Source organism: Canis lupus, chromosome 9 (genome assembly GCF_048164855.1).
Source record: "Canis lupus baileyi chromosome 9, mCanLup2.hap1, whole genome shotgun sequence".
NCBI lineage: Eukaryota > Metazoa > Chordata > Mammalia > Carnivora > Canidae > Canis > Canis lupus.
Window position 1 is genome coordinate 15,556,711 of NC_132846.1, and position 23,509 is coordinate 15,580,219.

At 46.2% G+C, this 23,509-nt stretch overlaps 1 protein-coding gene and 2 long non-coding RNA genes across 4 annotated transcripts; 1 reads left to right on the forward strand and 2 right to left on the reverse strand.

Annotated features, from left to right (window-relative positions):
- Positions 1–1,085: 1,085 nt before the first annotated feature.
- Positions 1,086–5,363, reverse strand: LOC140639826 (uncharacterized). Its single transcript, XR_012036474.1, has 3 exons — positions 5,234–5,363; positions 2,041–2,163; positions 1,086–1,683 (listed from the first exon to the last, which is right to left on the reverse strand). It is a non-coding gene; the product is annotated as an uncharacterized lncRNA (long non-coding RNA).
- A 42-nt stretch (positions 5,364–5,405) lies between these two features.
- Positions 5,406–16,325, forward strand: LOC140639827 (uncharacterized). 2 transcript variants are annotated; one of them, XR_012036476.1, is made up of 3 exons: positions 5,406–5,612; positions 11,008–11,195; positions 16,165–16,325. It is a non-coding gene; the product is annotated as an uncharacterized lncRNA (long non-coding RNA). The 2 variants fall into 2 exon arrangements; XR_012036475.1 differs by having other exon boundaries at positions 11,008–11,147.
- Positions 16,326–19,732: 3,407 nt separating this feature from the next.
- Positions 19,733–23,017, reverse strand: NFKBIA (NFKB inhibitor alpha). The gene is made up of 6 exons (XM_072838264.1): positions 22,651–23,017; positions 21,962–22,070; positions 21,408–21,618; positions 21,034–21,122; positions 20,642–20,902; positions 19,733–20,318 (listed from the first exon to the last, which is right to left on the reverse strand). The coding sequence occupies exons 1-6, from the start codon at positions 22,875–22,877 to the stop codon at positions 20,271–20,273; spliced, it is 945 nt and encodes a 314-aa protein (XP_072694365.1). The 5' UTR covers positions 22,878–23,017; the 3' UTR covers positions 19,733–20,270.
- Between the last annotated feature and the right edge of the window lie 492 nt (positions 23,018–23,509).

The window sequence follows — 23,509 nt, forward strand, 5'->3', positions numbered from 1 at the left end:
GCCTCAGGAGACAGATCTAGAAAGAAGTTGCTATGGTCAATGTCAAAGAAGATACTGCCTTTGTTCTCTTCAAGGATTGTTATGGTTTCAGGTCTCACATTTAGAACTTTAATCCATTTTGAATTTATTTTTTTTAAGTTTACTTTTTTTAGCAGTCTCTACACCCAATGTGGGGCTCAAACTCATGACCCTGAGAAGAGCTGCATATTCCACCAACTGAGCCAGCCAGCCACCTCATTTTGATTTTTGTGTATGATGTAAGCAAGCTTAGTTTCATTCTTTTGCATGTTGCTGTCCAGTTTTCCCAACGCCATTTGTTGAAGAGACTTTTTTCCCATGGGATATTCTAGAGTCGTGAGTGCATTTCTAGGTTTTCTATTCCATTTCATTGATCTATGTGTCTATTTTTGTGCCAGTACCATACTGTCTTGATGACTACAGCTTTGTACTATCATTTCAAGTCCAAGATTGTGATGCTTCCAGCTTTGCTTTTCTTTTTCAAGGTTGCTTTGGCTATTTGGGGTTTTCTGTGTTTCCATACAAACTTTAGGATTGTTTGTTGTAGCTCTGTCAAAAATGATGTTAGTATTTTGATAGCAATTGCATTAAAATGAATGGATAAAGATGTAATATATATATGTATGTGTGTGTGTGTGTGTGTGTTCATTACTCAGCCATAGAAAAAGAATGAAATCTTGCCATTGGATGGACCTAGAGTATTATGCTAACTAAAATAAGTCAGAGAAAGACAAACACCCTATGATTTCACACATATGTGGAATTTAAGAAAAAAAAAAAAACAAATGAGGAAAGGGAAGAAAAGAGAAAGGCAAACCAAGAAACAGACAACTACAGAGAACAAACTGATGTGGGAGGTGGGTGAGGGAATGGGTTAAATAGCCGATGGGGATTAAGGAGTGCATGTGTTGTGATGAGGAACAGGTGTTGTATGGAAGTGCTGAATTGCTGTATTGTACACCTGAAACTAATATTACACTGTATGTTAACTAACTGGAATTTAAATAAAAAACTTTTAAAAAATGAAAAAAAAACTTAAAAAAATGAACCTAATAAGCAGCAAACACTTTTAGGAATTTTAAAGTGGCTTTTAGTACTGGTTTTAATTTATTTTTTTTAATTTTTATTTATTTATGATAGTCACACAGAGAGAGAAAGAGGCAGAGACCTAGGCAGAGGGAGAAGCAGGTTCCATGCACCGGGAGCCCGACGTGGGATTCGATCCCGGGTCTCCAGGATCGCGCCCTGGGCCAAAGGCAGGCGCTAAACCACTGCGCCACCGAGGGATCCCTACTGGTTTTATTATAGGCATACATTTTTACATAGACTTGATGACTGTGTGTCTCCTTTTGTATTTTACTCTGACCTAACATCCTACAGTATATACTGCATATATATTTCCATGTATTCAATTATCTTTTACTGTTTAACAAACTACCCCTGAATGTAGTGGCTTAAAAACTACCTTATTACTTTTCATGAGCCTGTGGTTGTTTGTTGTTTGGGAGGTTGTTCTGCTCCACATGGTGTTACTCAGGGGGCCGCATTCAGCTGGGAGCTCAGCTGGGCATCTCTGCTCTTCTCCATGAGCTGTCTCAATTCTCACAGACATCTCCATGCTCCCACTGGCTAGCCAGGACTTCCTTAAAGCATGGCAGCTGGGTTCTAAGAGGGCATAGTACAAGAGGACAGACCTAAAGCACAGGCACTCATCAAGGCTGTTCTTGTCCCATGCCTCCTTCAAGTCCCATTGACCAAACCCAGACGCATGCCTAAGGCCAGGGCTGAAGTGGGAGGCAGTGCACAAAGACATGGATTCCAGGAAGCTTGCTTTCTGGGAGGGCACAGTCTACTGCAATGTAACAGCCACAATTCCTACTTTTCCAGAATACTAGTAATAGTTAGGGATTTGGCATTCTTAGGCTCAATTATTTGAGAGCAAACCTGATGTCAGGATTGTGATTTTGCAAGGACGCATTAGAGTTGTGTCTCCAGGCCAGGGCTGAAGTGAGAATCACTTACCTCTGAGTGAGCCTGGCTGTCTCAACACCTGAATTGTCAAGGCTTAGATGGCCTCCACTCATCTTGGCTACAGGGTAGTTCTTGCAAAGTGTGTGGTGGGGGCAGGGGGATTCAACAGTTTTCCTTTGTGGAAACAAAAAGGACATCACCTGAAGATAACTAGTGGTGGTTGAAAAGATGCAAGAATAAGTAAAAGATACATAGGGACTCTATGAAGACATGATTCAGCAGGCAAGGAGCTGGATGTTTCCTTATGTACATATTTGGGGATTAGCAAAGTTTTTGAAATATATTCATTACAAATGTCAGGAGCTACTTACTATATTAATTAATGTAATAAATCTTTTGTTGCTGACATTAATAGAATTTAAATATGAAGGAAAAATAATTCACCCAGAGGCACCCCTCCCATCTCCAGATCCACTTTCTGAATACCTTTCAAGAAAGGGACAAACAGCCAGGGGCCACCCCCTGCCCATCCACAATCAGTAATTTACTCACAACCCTACCACTTGTGTCTTTTTCCCAGACTGTGGTCTTATTCTTGCATGATTATATGTAAGTGTAAGCATACAGTAGGTACATTTTGTATTCTTTTAAAAATTCATCATATATACCTTTCCTTCTCCTATTCCATGTCATGGTTTGCTTAATTCTTCCTCTGCAAGTAGATATCTGGGCGTTCTACACTGTTGCTATTATAAATAGTGCTGCTATTAACATCTTTGCAAATCTTTTACTTTGAATTATTTCCTTGGAGGTATACCTCTAAAGTGGGTAACAGAGTATAAATAGCTTTTGCTGTCTATGTCCAATTGTTCCTAGATTTACCCCACCAAAATAAATTCCAGATGGATTGAGGTTAGATATTAAAAGAATAAATGAATAACCCCTCCCCCAATCTAAAAGAAAACAAAAGAAAGTAAGTAATATAATCATTGGAGATGGGACTTTCTAAGTTTAAAAGAGAAATAATCAGGAGAGCCTGGGTGGTGCAATGGGTTGAGCATCTGACTCTCTGTCAGGGTCACAAGAACAAGCCCTGCATTGTTCAAGCCCCATTAGTCCTAAGCCTAAGGACTCTGCTTAGCGTGGAGACTGCTTGAGATTCTCTCCCTCTCTTTCTACGCTCTTCCCTCACACACACACAATACCTCTCTCTCTAAAATAAACAAATCCCTGAAAGAGAAATAATCATACAAGAAAAGACTGATAGGTTTGATTCAAAAACATTTTAAGCCACACTGAGCTGAGTAAAGACTATTTCCTGTGGCAGTGAGGGAAGTACACCCCTAGGCAGGGCTATGGTCTCTGCAACCCAATAAAATGTAGATAGTGAAATCCTTTCCCAGAAATAGCACAGAAGTAGCAGGTACCTTGTGGGACAAAATATATATTGCTTGGAAAACAGCATGAGAAAACACACAGCCAATACTATATTATAGAATTCTTAAAAATTAAAAGAAAGTCTAGTAAAAGATACTGGTAGGCAGGACGCCTGGGTGGCTCAGCGGTTAAGCGTGTCTGCCTTCGGCTCAGGGCATGATCCTGGAGTTCTGGGCTGAGTTCCACATTGGGCTCCCTGTGGGGAGCCTGATTCTCCCTCTGCCTGTGTCTCTGCCTCTCTCTTTCTGTGTCTCTCATGAATAAATAAATAAATAAATATCTTTAAGAAAAGATATTGATAGGCAAGGTGACAATGTGTTAAAATTCTTACAGTATATCAAATGGGAAAGAAAAATAATACTATCCAGGATAGAGCATATGAGTAGACAAATCACAGTAGAAAAGCACAATATTATTAACCAATTGAAAAGGTGTAATAATCAAATATTTACACTTAAAATAGGATATGTTTTTCCATCTATCAAATTAGATGACTTTTAAAATGTATAACATTGGGGCAGCCTTGGTGGCTCAGTGGTTTAGCACTGCCTTCAGCCCAGGGCCTGATCCTGGAGACCTGGGATCAAGTCCCATGTCAGGCTCCCTGCATGGAGCCTGCTTCTCTCACTGCCTGTGTCTCTGCCTCTCTCTCTGGGTCTCTCATGAATAAATAAATAAAATCTTTAAAAACATAAAATAAAATGTATAACATTCTTACACACTGCTGGAAGGAGGAAGGCTTGCTTTCAAAGTGCACTGATTTAGCAATGCTGTAAAGAGCCAGAGTAAACCCGTGCCCTTTAGCCCAATACATGCTCTTAGGAAATGCCATCCTAAAGATAAAACCCTAAATACTCAAGAAGCTCTGTAGTCAACATTCTTTCCAGTATAAATAAATAAATAAATAAATAAATAAATAAATAAATGGAAATAAAGATCTAATATTCGAGATTTGGTATTAATCTAATATTAGTGATTTGGTAAATTACAGTAATTACTTGTTGGATATTATTCAACCATTAAAACTTAATGTTTAAATAGCATATAATATGGAAACTGCTTACAGCATGTTACATTTTAAAACAGATTACAAAAGTATATATACACAAGTATATAAAGAAAAAATGGCATAGAGTCAGGAAAGAAATCTTTTATGGGCAGCCCCGGTGGTCCAGCGGTTTAGCGCCTTCAGCCCAGGGCAGGATCCTGGAGATCCGGGATCGAGTCCCACGTCAGGCTCCCTGCATGGAGCCTGCTTCTCCCTCTGCCTGTGTCTCTCATGAATAAATAAATAAGATCTTCTTTTAAAAAAAAATTTTTTTTTAAAGAAATCTTTCAAAATAGCAATTTTGAGAGCTACTCGGTAGCTGAGTTTGTATTTGGGTAAGGAAGGTCTCGTTAAGTTAGTTGAATTTTTTTTCTTTTAAGAAGCATGCATTTCCTTTGTAATAAAAAAAGAACTCTCTCCCTGTTAGCGGGGATTCCGGCATCTGATGTATCCCCGCAGGCTGAGAGGGCGGTACACTTACAATCATTTGATTTTGTATTTCTCAAACTTCTACTCAAAAGCTCTCCACAAGATCAGGAGAACTGAAGGTGTTATATGGGGGAATTAAGGGGTTACAGGGAGGGCGCAGGAGGAGGGTCCAAGTGGATCTAATACCGAGAACCGAGAGCAATGAGAACCTGAGGGAGCCGGGCAAGATGGGAAAGGACGCATCGGCCGTGACTTTACGGTCTCAGTAGAAATACTGAAAATAACTCTTGAGCCAGATCCACATTCATCTGTCTATTTAAAAATACTTACTGAGCACCTAACTGGAAGTACAGACGGGGAAACCTAAAGGGCGGGCCTCCAAGGGTACACACACAGCGAGAACCAAACGGCGGCGTCACAGCCCGGGCGGCGCCATGACGACGCCGAGTAGGGCGCGGAGAGACGCCTGGAGCGTGACGACACTGACGTAAACGAGCGTAAAATCAGCGCTGCCTGACGCCCGTACAGGCGCCGCTGGTGGATAAATAGAAGTGTCCAGACGTAGCTGAACTGGATGTGGAGGCTACGCGGCGGCTGTCAGAGGCGAGGGGAAGGCGGAGAATGGAGCCAGGCGTGATAGTTTAAAAAGGACTTAAAAGAAACGATATGTCAAGTCCCCTTTGTTAGTGACGTGGGAAAAGCATTGCAAGTAAATATCACGGAGTGTGGTAATTCTAGGGGCTGGGGTGGGGAAGTGCTTTGGTTGAGATCCGTACCAACATGATAGGATGGAAGAAGGAGGGTTTAGGAATGCTGGGGAGATCGGGGAAGGGCTTCTGCAGGCTGAAGAGGCAGCCAGCGCCAGCCAGACCTGGGGCTGGGGGTGAGGAACAGAGGTCTTCCTGCAGGGCGACCAGCGGAGGCGAGGACATACGGAATGTGGCAAGTGTGTGTGGCTGATAGGGAGGCCGCGCGGGCACTACCAGGGCCTGGGGCCTCAGCGCCCTCAAAGGACCTTAGCTTCATCTTGGGGGTGCTGGAAGGCCTGTGTCCACGCGAACTGGAGGAGGAAGTTACCCTAGAAGACAGGGACCATCCTGAGGTGTTCTGGAAGCCCAGTGGTCACCCCACCACTCACGCATTCACCCATGGGCAGGCGCTGTTTGTCATTGCAGGAACATCAAATGCAGCACAAAAGTCAAGGAACACAGGATATTTGAGTGGCCCTTACAAGGGTGGAGAGCAGCTTCGGAGGGGAATAGTTGTGGTCAGAGATCTCAGCAACCTGGGGAATCAGCGGGATGGAAGCAAGGGCCAGGTGGTAGCTAGTTGTCATTTTTGGGGTGCCCAACACCCATTATGAGCATTCTAACCTTTGGGGAGATTGCATCATCTCTACTTCCCTTAACAAAGAGGGTGAAAGAGAGCCGAGGGAGCCAAATCCTCTCCACTCCACCCCCTTCCTTGCCCAGTCAGGACAGGAATGTGGTCTCCACCTGGCCAATGGATATTCTTGCCTAGGGTTTCAGATGCTGAACAAGTGAGCTGAGGACAGTGAGTGGTTAGAGGTCATTTACAAAAGCAGGTGCAGCGGGGTGCTGCAGTCTTGGTGCACTGGCCATGACCTTTTTCTGGCTTTCTAGAGCCCTCAATTTTTGACTCTCCTGAGCCCGGTCTTCCCAATCTCTTGTCTATTCTGTGAGCTCTCCACTCCCCAGGGGTTTCTATCAACTTCCCCTTTGCTTAAAATTAGCTGTGTCTGGTTTACGGCTCATGGACACATGCATCAGCCTGAGACAAGCACTCATCTGACAGGTGGCAATGGGGAGTCAGAGTATCCCACACTCTTCTCTTCACAATATATCTTGTTTCTAATTCATCCCCCCCGACCTGCATCTAGATCTGGTTTTCTCACTCCTGGATAACTGCAGCTTCTTGCCCACTGGTCTCCGTTACAGCTCACTCTGCATCCTAAGCACTGGAGCCCTTCTATGACCTCCCTGCTCAGGAACCTAATGTGACTCCTTGTTGCCCGTAGGTCAAATCTAGACATCCATACCCTCTTTTTATCTGGTGCCATCCCTGCCGTCTGACCAGAGAAGCCCTGTGTACTCCTTCAGGGGCTCCAAGTGGACACCTGCCTTGGCACTTCCCCTGCTTGTAAGCCTGTCCTTTCTTGTCCAAACTGTGGCAAGAATTTGACTCTCTGAATCTGGCTCAGTGTTCCTAGGAACTTGTCTAGGGTTGGGGCAGTTACCGACCCTCCCTAGGAGCTGCTGCTGTTCTCTGTAGAGAACAGGTCAGATGGTCGGTCACTGAAGGTTCCTTACAGTTTCCAACTGAACCAATACTATACAAAGCCACCCTCCCTACACTGTTATTCACCCCTTTCCTTCATGAGGCTCCAGGCCCAGGAGAGATCATGGAGGGAACATCCAAAGGCCTCCCTTTTTCTGACTCCATCCTTCATCATTACAGTCCTACAATCTGGGTGGGTGCAGTTGGCCCTGCACTGTTGCACTCCAGAAAAAAGGAGACCAATATTGAACCCAGGCCCACAAAGACACAGAGCTCACTGTTGGCCTCAGTCGCGTGGACCACAGCCTGTCTGGTGTGCAGTCTGGGATTTGGTCATGTTGTCTACAGGACTCTCCCCTGTGGGTGCTGCTGCCTAGGCCACCACCCGGCCCTGTGTCATGCTGCTCCATATGGCTTTCTAACCAGCGTCAGCACTGGGACTTCTCTCTGAAACCAAGCTTAATGCCAGCACAGACCTCTTGTGAGATAGGCACCCACTAGGCTGGCTCTCCAACTCACAGTGGCCCTCCTGGTCATTGATCTATCTAAATTCATTCAGGGATTCAGTGCCTGCTCTCAAGATTTGACAGGTGTAAACATGCCCCACTTTGGGGATATGATTAGTCTGAGTCGTCTCCCTGGAAGTGTATGTGGGGCAGGGGTGTGACTATATGTATGTAAATGTGTAAGTATGAACGTGTATGCTAAGAGTGTGGATGTGTGTAAATGTGTGTGTAAGAAAAGAGCAAGATTCACTGAGGGGTTGGCCTGTCTCCATTCCATGCCAATCACCTGTGAGCTTGGCAGCCACAGCCAGGCTCTTCTGACATGTGACAGGACACACAGAGAGAAAACCGGCAGAGCTACTGCTTGGAGAGGAGCGCAGGTGGAGGCCAGGTGATTTCTCATGGCTTCACCACTTCAGTGAGCTTCCATAGCCCTGGCTCCAGGGGCATCCGTTTCTTGTGACACAAACCATGACCATTGTCACCTTGGCTTATGCTTCTGGATCCCTGACTGTGGCCTTTCTCAGACTGGGTTTGTGAGGCATGCTCAACTGTAGTTAATGTTTTTTAGAACAAATTAAATATGAGAATAGCTTTATTTCCCCCCTCATAATTAAAGTAATAGAGAAATACAGAAAGAAGATAATTTTTTAAATCTCTCTGAATTATTATTTTATTTTGGGTATAATAATGGCATTAAAGTTACACATTTAAAATATAGTTCTAGGGCACCTGGGTGGCTCAGTTGGTTAAGTGTCTGACTCTTGATCTCAGCTCAGATCTTGATCACAGGGTTGTGGGTTTGAGCCCCATGTTGGGTATAGAGATTACTTAAAATCTTAATAAAATATTAATTAATTTATTTAAGAGATACAGAGAGAGAGAGAGAGAGAGCAGGGAGAGAGTAGGAGGTATGTGCCAGAGGGAGAGAGAGAGAGAGTCCTAAGCTAGAGATGCCAGTTCATTTTATTTATTTTTTTAAAGAATTTTTTAAACATTTTATTTATTTATTCATAGAGACACAGAGAGAGAGGCAGAGACACAGGCAGAGGGAGAAGCAGGCTCCAAGCAGGGAGCCCAACGTGGGATCTCCGGGATCAAGCCCTGGGCTGGAGGCAGCGCTAAACCCACCGAGCCACCAGGGCTGCCCTCATTTTAATAGTCTTTCTGCATATGTGTGTGTTTGAAATTCTCCACAGTAAGTCATAAAAAAATAAAAAACAGGGATCCCTGGGTGGTGCAGCAGTTTGGCGCTTGCCTTTGGCCCAGGGCACGATCCTGGAGACCCGGGATCGAATCCCACGTCGGGCTCCCGGTGCATGGAGCCTGCTTCTCCCTCTGCCTGTGTCTCTGCCGCTCTCTCTCTCTGTGTGACTATCATGAATGGATAAGTAAAATCTTTAAAAAAAAAAAAAACAATACCTTATTAATTAGTCCAATTACCCAGAAATAACCACTGTTAACATCTTGGGTATTTGTCACTCAAGTTTGTCATCCAAAGCCACTTACTATGTTGTTTGGAGGAGATACCCTAACTTAAAGCAAAAACTCCAGTCACTCACGTTCCCAGTCTCCCTTCTCAGGCACATCACGGAGGATCCAGCAATCACATCCTCTGCCTACACCTTGAATCAGAGGCTAATAATGGGAGGACACATTGGGTCAACCAGTAGAGCCAGAGTGTGGCAGCCTAGACTGCAGTGGTGAGGTCACTAGCTCTTCTCTTTGGCTCTCCAGCCCTCCTGCAGATTCTGAGGGCTCCCCAAAATCCTTCTCACAAATCTTTTCTGCTTAAATTATCCAGAATTAATTTCTTTTGTTCAAACTAAAGTCCCAGTCGGCAGAACATAGTATAGTTTTTTCCTTACTGACAAGATAATACTATGCAAACCACTCTGTGAGGTGCTTTTTTTTCTTCCACTTCATAGCACGAGGAAGGCATCTTTATAGGCATACAGACCTTCTCCCTCTTTTCTGTTCAAATGCTATTAATGCTCCTACAAGAATGAGAGTGCTCTCTTTCCCTGCCTTTCCCACAAGTGGGCTGGGAGAAGGAAAGGAAGGGTCTCCATAATAAAAATTCACTTTCTCCTGATGAGGCAGGGTGGGGGACCCTGAATGGCCTGAGGGTATGCCCAACCAGGTGTCCCCTCACAGTGGGCTCCCAGCAAGGCCCCAGGAGAGGGATGTGCATCATAGTCCATAAGCAGTTTGTACTTCTCCACTGAGACTCGTCCCCTGAGCAGCCTGCAGCCCGGCCCGCTGCTGATCGCCAGAGCAGAGGGTGCACCTTCCAAGGCTTTACAGGACTGTCACGGGTCATGAGCCTTCAGGCTTGCCCCCTGGGGCCCGGACCCACAGCAACCTTCAGTTTCCCACCATTAGTCAGGCACCTCATTGATCCCATCTCTTAGTCCAGCCCTGTGGCAACTCCTGGATGTCAGGTATAGGCCGAAAGGGCTCCCCCATCAGGGGACCACATATGGAAGCTAAAATGGCCTGGTTGAAGGTGGAGCCCTGGGGCAAAGCACAAGGTCAGGGAAGCTGTAGGTAAGCTCCTTGCCCCAGTTTGTACTTAGAGAATCTGGTTCCACAGGTCCTGGAGGGCTTCCCTGAGAGGCAGAAGAAGGAGTGCTACTTGGAAGGAATGGCATGCCAAAGGAAGGGTTGTCACCTGCCTCAACCTTACTAATGTGAATAATCCTAACAGCAGGAGCTGTCATCTACTTAGCTTCTACATGCGTGGGCACTTTGCCAGAGGTCCACTTTGCCAGAGCCCCAACTATGAGTGATAGTTAAGCATCACAGCAATGGCAAGGGAGCTGTACCATCTCCCTTTACAGATGAGAAACTGAGAAGCCCAGGGTCACACAGTGGCACAGATTGGGGCCCAGAGTGGGACCCAGGTTGGCATACCCTTAGGTCTGCCTCATTAGGAGGAGAGTGAACTTTTATTATGGAGACCCTTCCTTTCCTTCCACCAGCCCACTCGTGGGAAAGGCTGGGAAAGAGAGCACCCTCATTCTTATAGCAAATTAATAGTGTTTGAGAAAATGAAGGAGGAAAAAGGTCTTTATACCTACAAAAGGACACCCCCACACGCTATTAACTGAACAGTCCTTCTGGAAGTTGCTTCTGTCATGATAGTCACCAGGGGTGGTGCCCCTTAAAACAGCCTTTGCTCAGTACCGTCACCCCCTCAGAAGGTCAGCTGAATGTGGTCTAAACTTAATCACAAATGACCTTGGGCAGAGTTTCCGAGCAGGCGCAGAGGAGGTGAGTTTTGTCTCCCCTTTGCAGGTGGGTTCCTACCAGTTGCTCTGAAAAACCCTCCCACGACACCCTGCTGACCTGAGACCAGAAATTCTGGAGCCTCTCTGCCTGCAGCGGAGACCTCTCACTGAAGCCCTGGGGGCCGGGACTGTTTCCACAGCTATGCAGTGAGTTCATAGGAAACTGTGAGTTTCCCCAGCACTTGTAGCAACTCCGTGAGTTACCTTCCTTTTTTTTTTTTTTTTAAAGTTCGTAGAATGTATGTATGTAATCTCTATTCCCAATATGGGGCTTATACTCACGACCCCCAAGATGAAGAGTCACATGCTCTTCTGACAGAGCCAGCCAGGCGCCCCTATATCAGTTACCCTTCAAACACTCCTGTGAGGTACTTTTCCAACTTTTCCGATGAGGAAACTTTATAAAATAGAATTAGTAGTAAATGGCTTCTCAGAGTAAAATGGGTTTGTGTGGCAGCCAGAGCAATGGGAGGTTACCATCTGCAGTAGTGGAAAAAGACAGTTGTGAGGTGCTTCAAACCTCTTCAGCAGATGAGGAGGCTCACCCGGGGCCAGCCTGATGAGCAGGGGGGCCCAAGAGGCAGGTTCCAATCCCAGCACTTCCACTTTCCCTGGCTGCATCACCTCAGACAAGTTGCTAAACCTCTCTGAACCTCCGTAAAATGGGGATCATGATGCCACTTCTGCCTTGTAGCGATCACAGCTGTAAAGTGGCTGATATATAGCCACTGTCTGAGAAAGGATGCCTACTGTTATAATTCCCCAGTAGCTGGATTACCTGGGTCCATGGTGGTGTGAATTTGTGATGTGGATTAATGCTTTGAAAAGACAGAAATTGTAGCTAAGGCTCGTCAATCACAGGTGAAATTCTAGAACACATAAACTTCTTCTCTGATCCTTGCCTCACTTGCTCCGTGCTCCCTTTGTAGAGTTTCCTCTGCTTACCCCTACCCCCACCCCTCATTGCTTGTAGGTTTATGTCCTGAATTTTTAATCAGTTTAATTGATCAAACTGTTTCTATCATGTGTCCTCATATTCCTCAGGCCCTTACTCCAGGCCTAGTGACTAGTCAGACCGGGGACAAATCTACCCCCTCCTGCCCCTCGTTTTCTGCCTACATTAATGTGACTTTTCATCATCTCATTAACTTCACTATTCCAAGCTGCTCTTGCCTAGGCAAATAACTTGATTATTCATTACAGGAATTTCCTGAAAAACCTATTAACCCTTTAGAGGAAGCATCAACAGACAGTTCAGGCCTGAGAAACCCCTTTCCTTAAAAATCTCACCTTGCTGTTTCCAGTCCAAAACTGCTATATTGTAAAATTTCGCTAGTCAAGCCTTACCCGCACTGAAAGACCCACTTAACCCAAACTCCAGATTCTCACGGAGATTTGACCTTGCCCCCCACCCCCCCACACCACCCCCGGATGCTTTGGCGACCATGGGTGGAGGCCTTCGTTCATAGAGCTCCTCTTGCCCATCCCTGTCGTACATATTTCAGACCTGGAAAGTACTGCATACACCCCAGACAGACTCCTCTGTGGTGAATCTGCTGGTGGTACAGTTATTCCCAGTTCTAGCCTCAAAAAGGTGAAAGCTTTCTACTCCATTTGACTTGTAAGTTATGGGATATTTACATATTGATGGTTTAGGCCTCCCCTTCAAACCAGAGGCTTACTCTGTGTTTTGTGGAGAGTAACCGAGCTAAGTGTATATACACGGAAAAGTTTTTGGAGCCCAGTCCTTCCTTCCCACCCCAACCCCCCATCCCCCCTGCAGGCCGCACACTGTGGGCCAGGTGGCAAGGTCCTGCCCTGGCAACTGGCCTCCCAATGATGGGGTGTGAAGGTGTGAAAGGAGAACTTTAAAACACAACTAAAATTGAATCAACACTAGAACATTTCACCTGAAAGAAGCTCATTCATTAGTCCTTAAAACTTGCATTTGCTTGTTTGTTTTGGGCTTCCCTGGAGATGAATATTAAAATACTGCAAAGGTCTAAGACGTCTGACCAAAATGTTTAATGTGGTGACTTTGGGTACACGTAGCCTCAATTAGAAGTGAACATAGACCACACAACTGGAAACTCCTGGAAGGAGAGATGTATGTGCCTCACTTCCTTTTATTTAGCACCACATGAAACTTGACACTAAACATTCAGAGGCGCTGAATACTGGTCCCACACTATTGTTCAATTTACTGAGGTTCCCTGAGGTCTTATGTCTTGCAGCCTCTGCATTATTACATAGTTTCTGTGAGACACTCTTCCTTTAACAAGACACATCAGGAAATCAAACCATCCTTAGTAATACTTATCCAATTTCGATAGCATATCAGTAATGAATGTGTGAGAACCAGATTCAGAATTGATGAGCTGCCATAATTTTAGTTAGCGGGAATCCCATGCATGCTTTGAAGTGGCTTTATATTTAGAGGTTGGTAATGTGGCTCTGGAGCCCACCCAAGCGTGGCGTTGCCACCCACTAACTGTGTGACCAGGCTGAGTTTCTTAAATTGACTGTGCTTTAGTTTCCTTATAAAAAATATGAAAATAATAATAGTACCTCCTCACAGGGTAGTTTGAGGATTACAGGAATTCATACTTGCAAACCACTTAGAATAGTGCCTGGCACATAGGAAGCACTATGTACATGTTTAATAAATAAAAAGTGAATTTATGATTTTATTCCATGGTATATCTTATCAGATCAGGTAACACTTTGAAAAAAGTATTGTATAAACTGAAAATATGGTAATTTAAAAGACCTTAAAAATGTATCTTTAAATAGTTGAGTGCTTTCTGGGCACCTGGGTGGCTCAGTCGGTTAAGTGTCTAATTATTAATTTTGGCTCAAGTCATTATCTCAGGGTCATGAGTTTGAGCCCCAAATGGGGCTCTGCACTGGATATGGAGCCTGTGTAAGATCCTCTCTTCCCCCCTCCCTCTGCCCCTACCCTACCTCCATAAACAAACAAATAAATAAATAGTTGAATGTTTTCCATATAGACTATATTCCATAAATTTTTTAAACTTTAATTCCAGTATAATTAATGTACAGCATTGTATTAGTTTCAGGTGTACAATATTCAATAACTCCCTATATTACTCAGTGCTCACCAAGGTAAGTATACTCATGGGGTACCTGGCTGGCTCAGTCTGTGGAGCATGCAACTCTTGATGTCAGGGTTGTAAGTTTAAGCTCCATGTTGGTTATAGACATTGCTTAAAAATAAAGTCTTTTTTTTGAAAAAAGAAAAAGATAGGTGTACTCTTAATCCCCTTCATCTATTTTACCCATCCTCCCACCACCTCTCTGGTAACTGTTTTCTATAGGTAAGAGTCTGTTTCTTGGTTTCTCTCTCTCTCTCTTTTTCCCTTTGTCCATTTTTTTTTTTGTTTGTTTCTTAAATTCCACATATGAGTGAAATCATATGACATTTGTCTTTTTCTGGCTTATTTCATTTATACTCTCTAGATTCATCCATTATTGGCTCCTAGGATCTTTCTACTTTGATTTTTTTTGAGAAACTTCCATAGTGTCTTCCACAGTAGCTGCACCAGTTTGCATTCCCACCAATAGTACATGAGTTCCTTTTTTTTCTACATCCTCACCAATACTTCTTTCTTGTGTTTTTGCTTTTAGCCATTCTGACGGGTGTGAGTTTATATCTTGTTGTTGTTTTGATTTGCATTTCCCTGATGATGAGTGATGTGAGCATCTTTTCATGTGTCTGTTGGCCATTTCTATGTCTTCTTCGGAAAAATCTGTTCATGTTTTCTGCTCATTTTTTTTTTTTTTTTTAAGAGAGAGAGCAGGAGTGCAAGTAGGGGGGAAGGACAGAGGAAGAGGGAGAAAAATAATCTTAAGTAGGCTCCACAATCCACATGGACTCTGATGTGGGCCTTGAACCAAAATCAAGAGTCAGATGCTCAACTGACTCTTCTGCCCTTTTTTTTTTTTTTTAAGTGATTTATTTGGGATTTTTTGGTGTTGAGTTATTTAAGTTTTTTGTATATTTTGGATATTAACTCTTCATTATATATGTCATTTGCAAATATCTTCTCCCATTCATTAGGCTTTTAGTTTTTTTATTTGTTTCCTTCACTGTGCAGAAGATTTTATTTTGATGCAGTCCCAATAATTGACTTTTGCTTGTTTCCCTTGCCTCAGGAGACACATCTGGAAAGATGTTGTCATGGCCAATGTCAGAGAAATTACTGCCTGTGCTCTCTTCTAGGATTTTTATGGTTTCAGGTCTCACATTTAGGTCTTCAATACATTTTGAGTTTCTTTTCGTGTATGGTGTTAGAAAGTGGTCCAGTTTCATTCTTTTGCATGTAGCTGTCCAGTTTTCCCAACACCATTCGTTGAAGAGACTTTTTCCCATTGCATACTCTAGCCTCCTTTGTTGAAGATTAATTGACCATATAATTGTGGGTTTATATCTGGGCTCTGTATTCTGTTCTGTTGATCTATGTATTTGTTTTTGTGCCAGTACCAGACAGTTTTGATTACTACAGCTTTGTATAGATTCAATAAATTTTTAAAATTAGGAAATATGAAATGATGGCAACATTTAAGGGAAGTTATTCTTTGCTTAAGATTTTCCCCAATATAGCTTAGTAAACTGCTGGCTAAGGCTTCTCATATTCTGATAAGGATAGTAGGGACTTTGTCATAGGGAAGCAGCTCTCTCCCCTCTTTCCAGGTTAACGCCTGGTCAGGGCCCCTCCTATATGCCATACCAACCCCATACAAAGGTACAAAAAACTCATTTTAAAAGCCAACTTGTCAACTTCTTAATTAACAAGTCATCCCTTGGGGATGCTGGGGTGGCTCAGTGGTTTAGCGCCTGCCTTTGGCCCAGGGTGTGGTCCTGGAGTCCCAGGATCAAGTCCCAGGATCAAGTCCCAGGATCAAGTCCCGGCATCAAGTCCCGCACCAGGCTCCCTGCATGGAGCCTGCTTCTCCCTCTGCCTGTGTCTCTGCCTTTCTGTGTGTCTCTCATGAATAAATAAATAAAAAAATCTTTAAAAAACAAAACAAAACAAAACAAAAACCAAGTCATCCTTCAAATGCATTTCCCTCATGATTTTTTTCCTTTCTTAGCCTGTATTGTGTCACCCTCCTTCCTTATTACATTTACTTGTTTTGGCAGATTTGTTGGCCTTGGCCAACAGCACTCGGGATCCTGCCCTACTTTCCAGAAGGCTCGTGTTGCCTGATGCTGGATCATCCTCATATGTGACTGCAGAGGCGCTTGTCCTGATTTGTAGCAGTATGGGACGGGGGCTGTGTGTGTGTGTGTGTGTGTGTGTGTGTGTGCCAGCAAGCATGGACCTTAAATAAATAACATTTTATTCAAAATATTATTCAGAATGATCTTCAGATCATTCTGGATCAGTAGCCCAGGCCTTGTCTGGGAACTTGTTAAAAATGTAAGTGTCGGACCAGCTGGGGACTGACTGAATCAGAAATTGCATTTCTACACCATCTCTAGGCCAACACACCCAGTTAGAGAAGCTCTGGTCTAAGGCATGCACATCATTTGCCATCAATTCAAAGGCTGGTAGCAAATTGTAGGCTCAGCTTTGGAATCCAGGATGACACATAGATGTAAAAATGAATAGCCTATCCCAGTTCATAAGTTCTGAGTATGGCTGTGTTCCCTGATACTTGTCAAAAGGATGCCATCAGTCACTTGGGAAATGGAATGAGAATAGATAGTACTGGCCTGGGGGGCAAATAGCTAACAGGGGTGTAATCCCTTGTAAAGAGTAGTGCTAGGACTCCAGGAGGGTACTGCTTTGTGCAGAGCTGCGAAGTTGAGATCATCTCATCTGCCTGCACTCAGTGTTGGAGGCCCCTGACCTGAGCTCACAGCACACTCTATGCTTTATTTTGCCCTCCTGTCTTACATGTGCTTATTCAGTTCCCTTTCCAACCTAAGCAAGGTGTTTTTGGAGGCAGAGGCTGTGGCTGGCTCCTCTGGGGGCTCTGGTCCCTGGCACAGGTCCTGGGGAATAACGGTGCTTCATAACGGGAATGAATGAATGAGTCTGAGAGTTCCACTTCTCTAGGAGGAAAACACACGGGGTGTGTGGGTTTACTCTATGTAATGCTCCCTTTAAATGGGGAGCCGACCTGGGATATTCTTGTCCAAGGACCAGGGTTGGGGAATGTTTCTTGGGCCTGTTTCTGACTGGCGTTCCACTCTGACCCTTCTTGCTGAAGGAAACTTCAACTGCACCTAAGGCAAGCGGATGAAAGGGGGGGAGTAAGGAGGGGGGTGTGAAGGAAGAACCCATCTCACTGACTCAGTTCTCACCCTCAGCACTTAATCACTTCCAGTAGCAACTGAGGTTTCCCTGCAAATACCTCCAAGCACCCAGCCTCCCGCGCTTCCAGGCCCCACAGGGCTGCCCTCCAGTTGCTCAGACTGGAGTTTGTTTCCCTCTTTAAAGAAAAACCCTTCCTTATGGGAGGGACTTGGTACATGTGACCTATAAAGGAAATTTGTCCTGGGGATGAGGCAGGCAGAAGGAATCAAGGAACTAAATTCGAGGAAGTTGCTGACGTGACTTTTTATTTCCCCCCTTCTGCCATTTCCCTCTTTCCCAAGGCTCCCTTACTCCTACCTGTCCTGACAGGACCTTTGGCTTCTTGGAAGAAATCTGAGGGCAGAAAAGGCTCTCGGGCTGCTGCACTGTTTTCTTTGAAAACGTTTGTTCTTGTTTGCTTAGAAATCTTCCCAAGACTGACTCTGCAGATTAGAGTGTTTCGGTTCTAAAATTTTTCTTTAGGGAATTCCAGGCTCCAGTCACCCAACTAGTGGCATGAAGGAAAGAAAATAGGTTTCAGATAAAAAAAAGAGAAAGAAAGAAAGAAAGAAAGGAGGTGAAGAAACAGGAAGACCCCAAGAGTAAGAAAATGGGCCCAGCGTTCTTGAGAGATTTATGGTGATAATGGAATCCACCCTTAAGGTGGAGGTCCTGATAAGCAGAAAAGCTGAGGCCTAGAAATGTGGGAGAGGCTGGGCCCAAATGGGTCAGAAGAGGCCCCTCCCTGCCATGACCATGGAAGGTGTCACCTCTACACCAAAGCCAGTTGCCAAGGAGCCTGAGGAAACCAGTGGGCCACATCCCTTTGCCCCATTTTTCCAAACTTCTCACAGAGCTGGAGTAAGGGTGACAAACAACTTGGCACAAATTCAGTACCATAGAGGAGAGAGAGATATGTGTGACTGTGAAGTGCTAAGGGCATCACTCCAAATTTGGAAGCCAAGTTTCCAACCTGTGTTCGTTTGAATATGAGGTGATGGTTCTTCCCCCCACCACCCCTCTTACCTACCTCTTCTACCCATCAGCTGACAGAGCCGAACCTGGTCAACATTCATGTGTTAGATCACATAGCACCTGTGTTCATGGGCTCTGGGGTGCACGGGGAATTTCTGTGATGGGCCTGGAGCACTTTGAGAGAAGACAAAGCTGGTAGCGGGGCCACCACAGTGCTCGGCTCCAATGACTGAGGCTGCAGGAGGAAGACAGGGATGGCTTTGATGGGTCACTCCAATCTACAATCAATATACGCTTTATATATTAAAAGAGCCACTACGTATTGGCTCCTCTTTGGTCTGAGAGGAAGGTGATCATCATGCTCACTGGATTTTGACAGCATTTATGGATCCGGAAAGGGATAATGTAATGGCAATGTTTTCTTAGGTGTAAGCCAAAGTACATGGATTGCATTTATATGCCATTCTGTATTTTATATAATGCCATGAACTTGGCTATACTACTCTTTCTACCTAGGCAAGAAATGTCTTTTAGGGATGAAAACGTCAATACAGAGCATTTAAACTCAAATTTCACAAGTTCTTGACTTCTGTTAGATTCAGTAGAATTAGCAGATGGACCGAGCTGGGGAAAAGACTCTTTAGGCCTTTAGTATCACTCACTACAGCTGGTAACAATAGGTTGATTTAGAGGTGGAATGCAGTTAAAAGATATTAATCACCTGGAAACAAGGGCTGGAAGTTAACCACCTGCCTTTCCTGCAAGGTGACCCCAGACTGGACATTCTCTCTGGACTGGTTTCTTCCCCTTTGAAATACAGGATGTTGTGCAGTAGCTTGCATTTCTCTCTAGCACCATGTGCCTAGCACTCTGCTATGCTGCTTTAGACGTGTGTTATCTTGTACAATCTTTAGAACAGCCCAGTTTATAAATTAAGAAATGAAGGCTCAAAGGTGGGTACCTGCTAATGTTAGTGCGTTCCATTTCTGAGCTCATTCCTTAGGAACTTCCAGTATTATAGTTAAGAACTTTCCCAGTAATATAAAATGTGATTTAAGCATATTTCTCTTCATCAAAATAATTCCCTAAAGTGGAAGAGTCCTGGCATGCTTAAACCAAGATGAAAGCAGATGACAATGGAGGATTCCAGCTGTAGGCCAAGAAGCCCCCCATCCCTACCCCACCCCCACCACCTAAGAATGGTGGTTTCCTATCATCTTGCTAGAGCCTCCTCTCCCACGCATAGGGCCCTGGGGCTGCCGGCAAAGCCTGGCGGGGAGGCTGGCTTACACAGCGTGAGAAGCTGCTCTCTGAAAGGGCTTTGTAGCTAGCTGTGGTAAGCACTCCCACACAGCTCTACACCTCCCCAGAGGATCGGATGACTCTCAGGTTGGGAGCCCCATGGCAGCCCAAAGAGAATGATCACGATAATTCTGTTTGTAAAAATCTGTTTAATAAATACATGTCTTAGAAGTACCAAAATAATTACCAACAAAATACACAATGTACATCATTTACAGGGGGGTAAACACAAACCTTGACAGGTAGTGACTTTTAACCCCACACCGCCCCCCCCCCCCCAAGGTTTAATGACACACCAGGTCATTACACCTGGTTGTCACGCATCCCACACTGGGCACAGCCACTGAATCTATGGTGATTCAATCAAAAAGCACAATGCGATGTAGTCCTTTTGTCACATTTTGCATAACCTCCTTCAGAAACCCCACAAAGGCAACTTCTGAACAAGGTTTTCTTTGAATTCCATTGATCTTGTCCTCCTTCCAAAGTTCACAAAAAATAACAAGGGCTGATCCACCATAGTAAATGTTTCTGGCTAGGGAATGTGAAGTGTGGTTTTAAGTACCCCCTTTTGATTTTTTTCTTTTTTTTTCTTTTTTTTAGAAAAATAAAACTCTCTTTTTGTACAAATATACAAGTCCGTGTTCTTTTAGATATGTTTTGAAGCTCATAACGTCAAGCGCTGGCCTCCAAGCACACAGTCATCATAGGGCAGCTAAAAACAAGAGAAAAAAAAGCCATGTTAAGCTTCCAGAGTTTTGTCAAAGGTACTGGGATAAGGGTGAGGGCCATTATCAAGTACTCTTGGATTCCATTCTCCATAACCCAAGTATAAATTAACCTCAGGGGCTAAGGAAGTTTTTCTTTAATGCTCCTCTCCTTTAAAAAGAGCAAAAAACAAAGACACACTTTTGGGAGACTCCTGGTCATGAACACTAAAGTGGGAGAACTTCATTGCATTGAGCTCTTTGGATAAAGAGGAGCTCTAGAGGCCTGGGAGGGTACTGCTTTGTGCAGAGCGATGGAGTTGACACTCACCTCGTCCTCTGTGAACTCTGACTCTGTGTCATAGCTCTCCTCATCCTCACTCTCTGGCAGCATCTGAAGGTTTTCTAGGGTCAGCTGGCCCAGCTGCTGCTGTATCCGTGTGCTTGGGCGGCCCCACGTGAGCTGGTACGGGGAGTAGCCCTGGTAGGTAACTCTGTTGACATCAGCCCCACACTTCAACAAAAGCGACACAAGGTCAGAATTCTGCAGGTCCACTGCAAGATGGAGGGCGGTTCGGCCATTACAGGGCTCCTGAAACCAAAAGGAATTTGAGATGTTTATGGTTGAGTTTGGAATTTCTACTTGCAACAAGAACATGTGAGGTCTTATTGAGGAGGGCCTGGAGCCCTGATGCGTTCCATCTGGAGACATGAAGAACTCACCTGAGCATTGACATCAGCACCCAAAGACACCAGAAGCTCCACAATGCCCAAATAGCCATGGATAGAAGCTAAATGTAGACATGTGTGACCTAGAAGAACAATGAAGCAAATATAACCACTTGCTTCAACCCTCAGATCTCAAGCAGAACTTTCTGTCTATTCTTATAGGGAATAAATTCTGAATTTGGAGAACCCAGAATCTGGGCTCTGAATGAACTTTATCAAGGCATGAAACAGACCTTTTGCATGCATATTTTCTCAACCTTTCAAGTATTCAGAGTTTCAGCTCTTGCCTGGACTCCTAACATTGGCCTACCTCTCCCTTCTCCATGTCACCTGCCTTCTGATGGGCAGGGTAGGGCAGGCAGACATACCATTGTAGTTGGTGGCCTGGAGGATGGAGTAGAGGTGCTGGGTCCTGCAAGTCTGAGTCAGGACTCCCACGCTGGCCAGGCAGCCTTGCTCACAGGCAAGGTGTAGGGGGGTATTTCCTCGAAAGTCTCGGAGCTCAGGATCACAGCCAGCTTCCAGAAGTGCCTCAGCAATTTCTGGTTGGTTGGTGATCACAGCCAAGTGGAGTGGAGTCTACAAACACAAGAGGGAATAGAAAGAGGGTAAGCCATGGCCCAAACTCAAGAGTCTGTCTTCCCTTGAACTCCGGAGATCTACTGGTTGTGGGTGCTGCTCCTCCTCCCAGACAGGTATGAAGGGCAAGATAAATGCCAGAGGCCGCAGGTGGGCTTTCATCATAGGCCTCACCAAATCAATAGAATTTTCTTTATTCTCTAGGACGTTGGCCGATTCCAATGTAAAAAGGTCAAGGTACATAATGCCCAGTGATTATTAATTTAGAAAGGATTGGGAGCAACTGAGCTAGATCCAACTTCATCACTGGGTCAGAGGCACAGGGCTGGGCGAGCCGGCGCACCTGCTGCAGGTTGTTCTGGAAGTTGAGGAAGGCCAGGTCGCCCTTCACTTGGCGGACCACTTCCATGGTCAGGGCCTTCTCTTCATGGATGATGGCCAAGTGCAGGAACCTAAGGGGAAGAGAGGGAAAAACCCCCAGGGCTGGTGAGTGCATCGCGTGGGGCCCAGGGAGGCGCGGGCTGCGGGGGATTGCGCAAGGCCGGGGTTTCTGGAGGCCGAGGCCGCGGTGTTTTCCGCGAGGTTATTATGAGCTGAGTGTTCCTGGCAGGCGCCCAGGGACTTTCCGGGCCCCCTCCCTCCTCGGCGGGCGCCGGCCAGACCGCCCCGCCCTCCCGCCGGGCCGGAACGCCCTGTACTTCCCCTCCCGGCCCCCCGGCGCCCGCCCGCGGGGCAGGAGCTCCCGCCCCCCTTGTGCAAGCGGGGACTTCGCGTCCCCGCCGCCGCCCCGCCCCCGCCGGCAGGACCGGCTCCGGACCGGGGCTGGGGGGTGGGGGTGCGCGCTGCAGCGCAGGGCTGCTGCACCGCCAGCCCGGGATCCGACCCTCCTCTGCTGCCCGCAGCGCAGCCGGCAGCTTTGCGCGGTCCCGGGGCCAGGGGTGTACGGGGGATCGGTGCCCACACCCCGGTCGGCTGCCGCCCCTCGGCCTCGCGCTGCAGGCGCGGCGTCCCCACCCGCCCCGAGACACCTACGAGTCTCCGTCCTCGGTGAGCTGCTGCTTCCAGGGCTCGGCGCCGCGCGGCGCCTCCTGCGGCTCGAGACGGATCTCCCGCAGCTCCTTCACCAGCTGCTCGTACTCCTCGTCCTTCATGGAGTCCAGGCCGCTGTCGTGGCGGTCGTCCAGCAGCCGCTCCTTCTTGAGCGCGTCCCGGGGACCCTCCATGGCCCAGTCCTGGGCGTGCTCGGCTTGCTGCAGCATGGCGCGGGAAGGCTCGGCGCTGCTGCCCAGGTGCGCTCGGCCGCGGGCTGCGCGCTCGCCGCCTCGCCTCGCCTCGCCTCGCCTCGCAGGGTCACGGACGCAGGACCGCTGGCTGCGACTCTTGTGGGCTCGCCAGCGCCGCCGCGGCGCCCTATAAACGCTGGCAGGGGATTTCTCCGGGGCGGGGTCAGGCGCGGGGAATTTCCAAGCCAGTCAGACCAGAAAAGAGAACTGGCCCCGTCCTCTGCTCGGGAGGGGGAGGAAGGGGGAGAAGCCTAAACCCTGAGCCGGGTTCATCAGAGAAACTCCCGGCGATGAGCCACTGGGGTCATGTACAGGGAACTTTTTGATGAACGCTGAGCGGCTGGAAAGTCCTCCCGACCGAGGCCCCCTCCCCCGGTACTTCCCTGCAGCTTGCACTCGGTAATCCTGTCCCTCTGCAAGCGGCCTTCTTTCCCTGGGGTTTCCCACGATCGATTCGACTTGGGGTCGTCGGCTGCTGAGATCCCAATGAACGCAGACCCGCCAGGCAGTTCCTCCTTGGGGTTTGCCAACCTTTCCGTTTCTTGATCTTTTGAAAACTCGGGTGGAAATGATGGCTGGACGTAGGGATTTGCTTCCCCAAACTTCTG

Excerpts from the sequence above, each read along its gene's own strand:
- NFKBIA (XM_072838264.1), bottom strand. The coding sequence starts at position 22,877 with ATGCTGCAGCAAGCCGAGCACGCCCAGGACTGGGCCATGGAGGGTCCC. Across the intron at positions 21,123-21,407 it reads CCAGGCCACCAACTACAATG|GTCACACATGTCTACATTTA; the intron begins GTATGTCTGCCT and ends TTGTTCTTCTAG. Across the intron at positions 20,319-20,641 it reads CAGAGTTCACAGAGGACGAG|CTGCCCTATGATGACTGTGT; the intron begins GTGAGTGTCAAC and ends TCTTGTTTTTAG.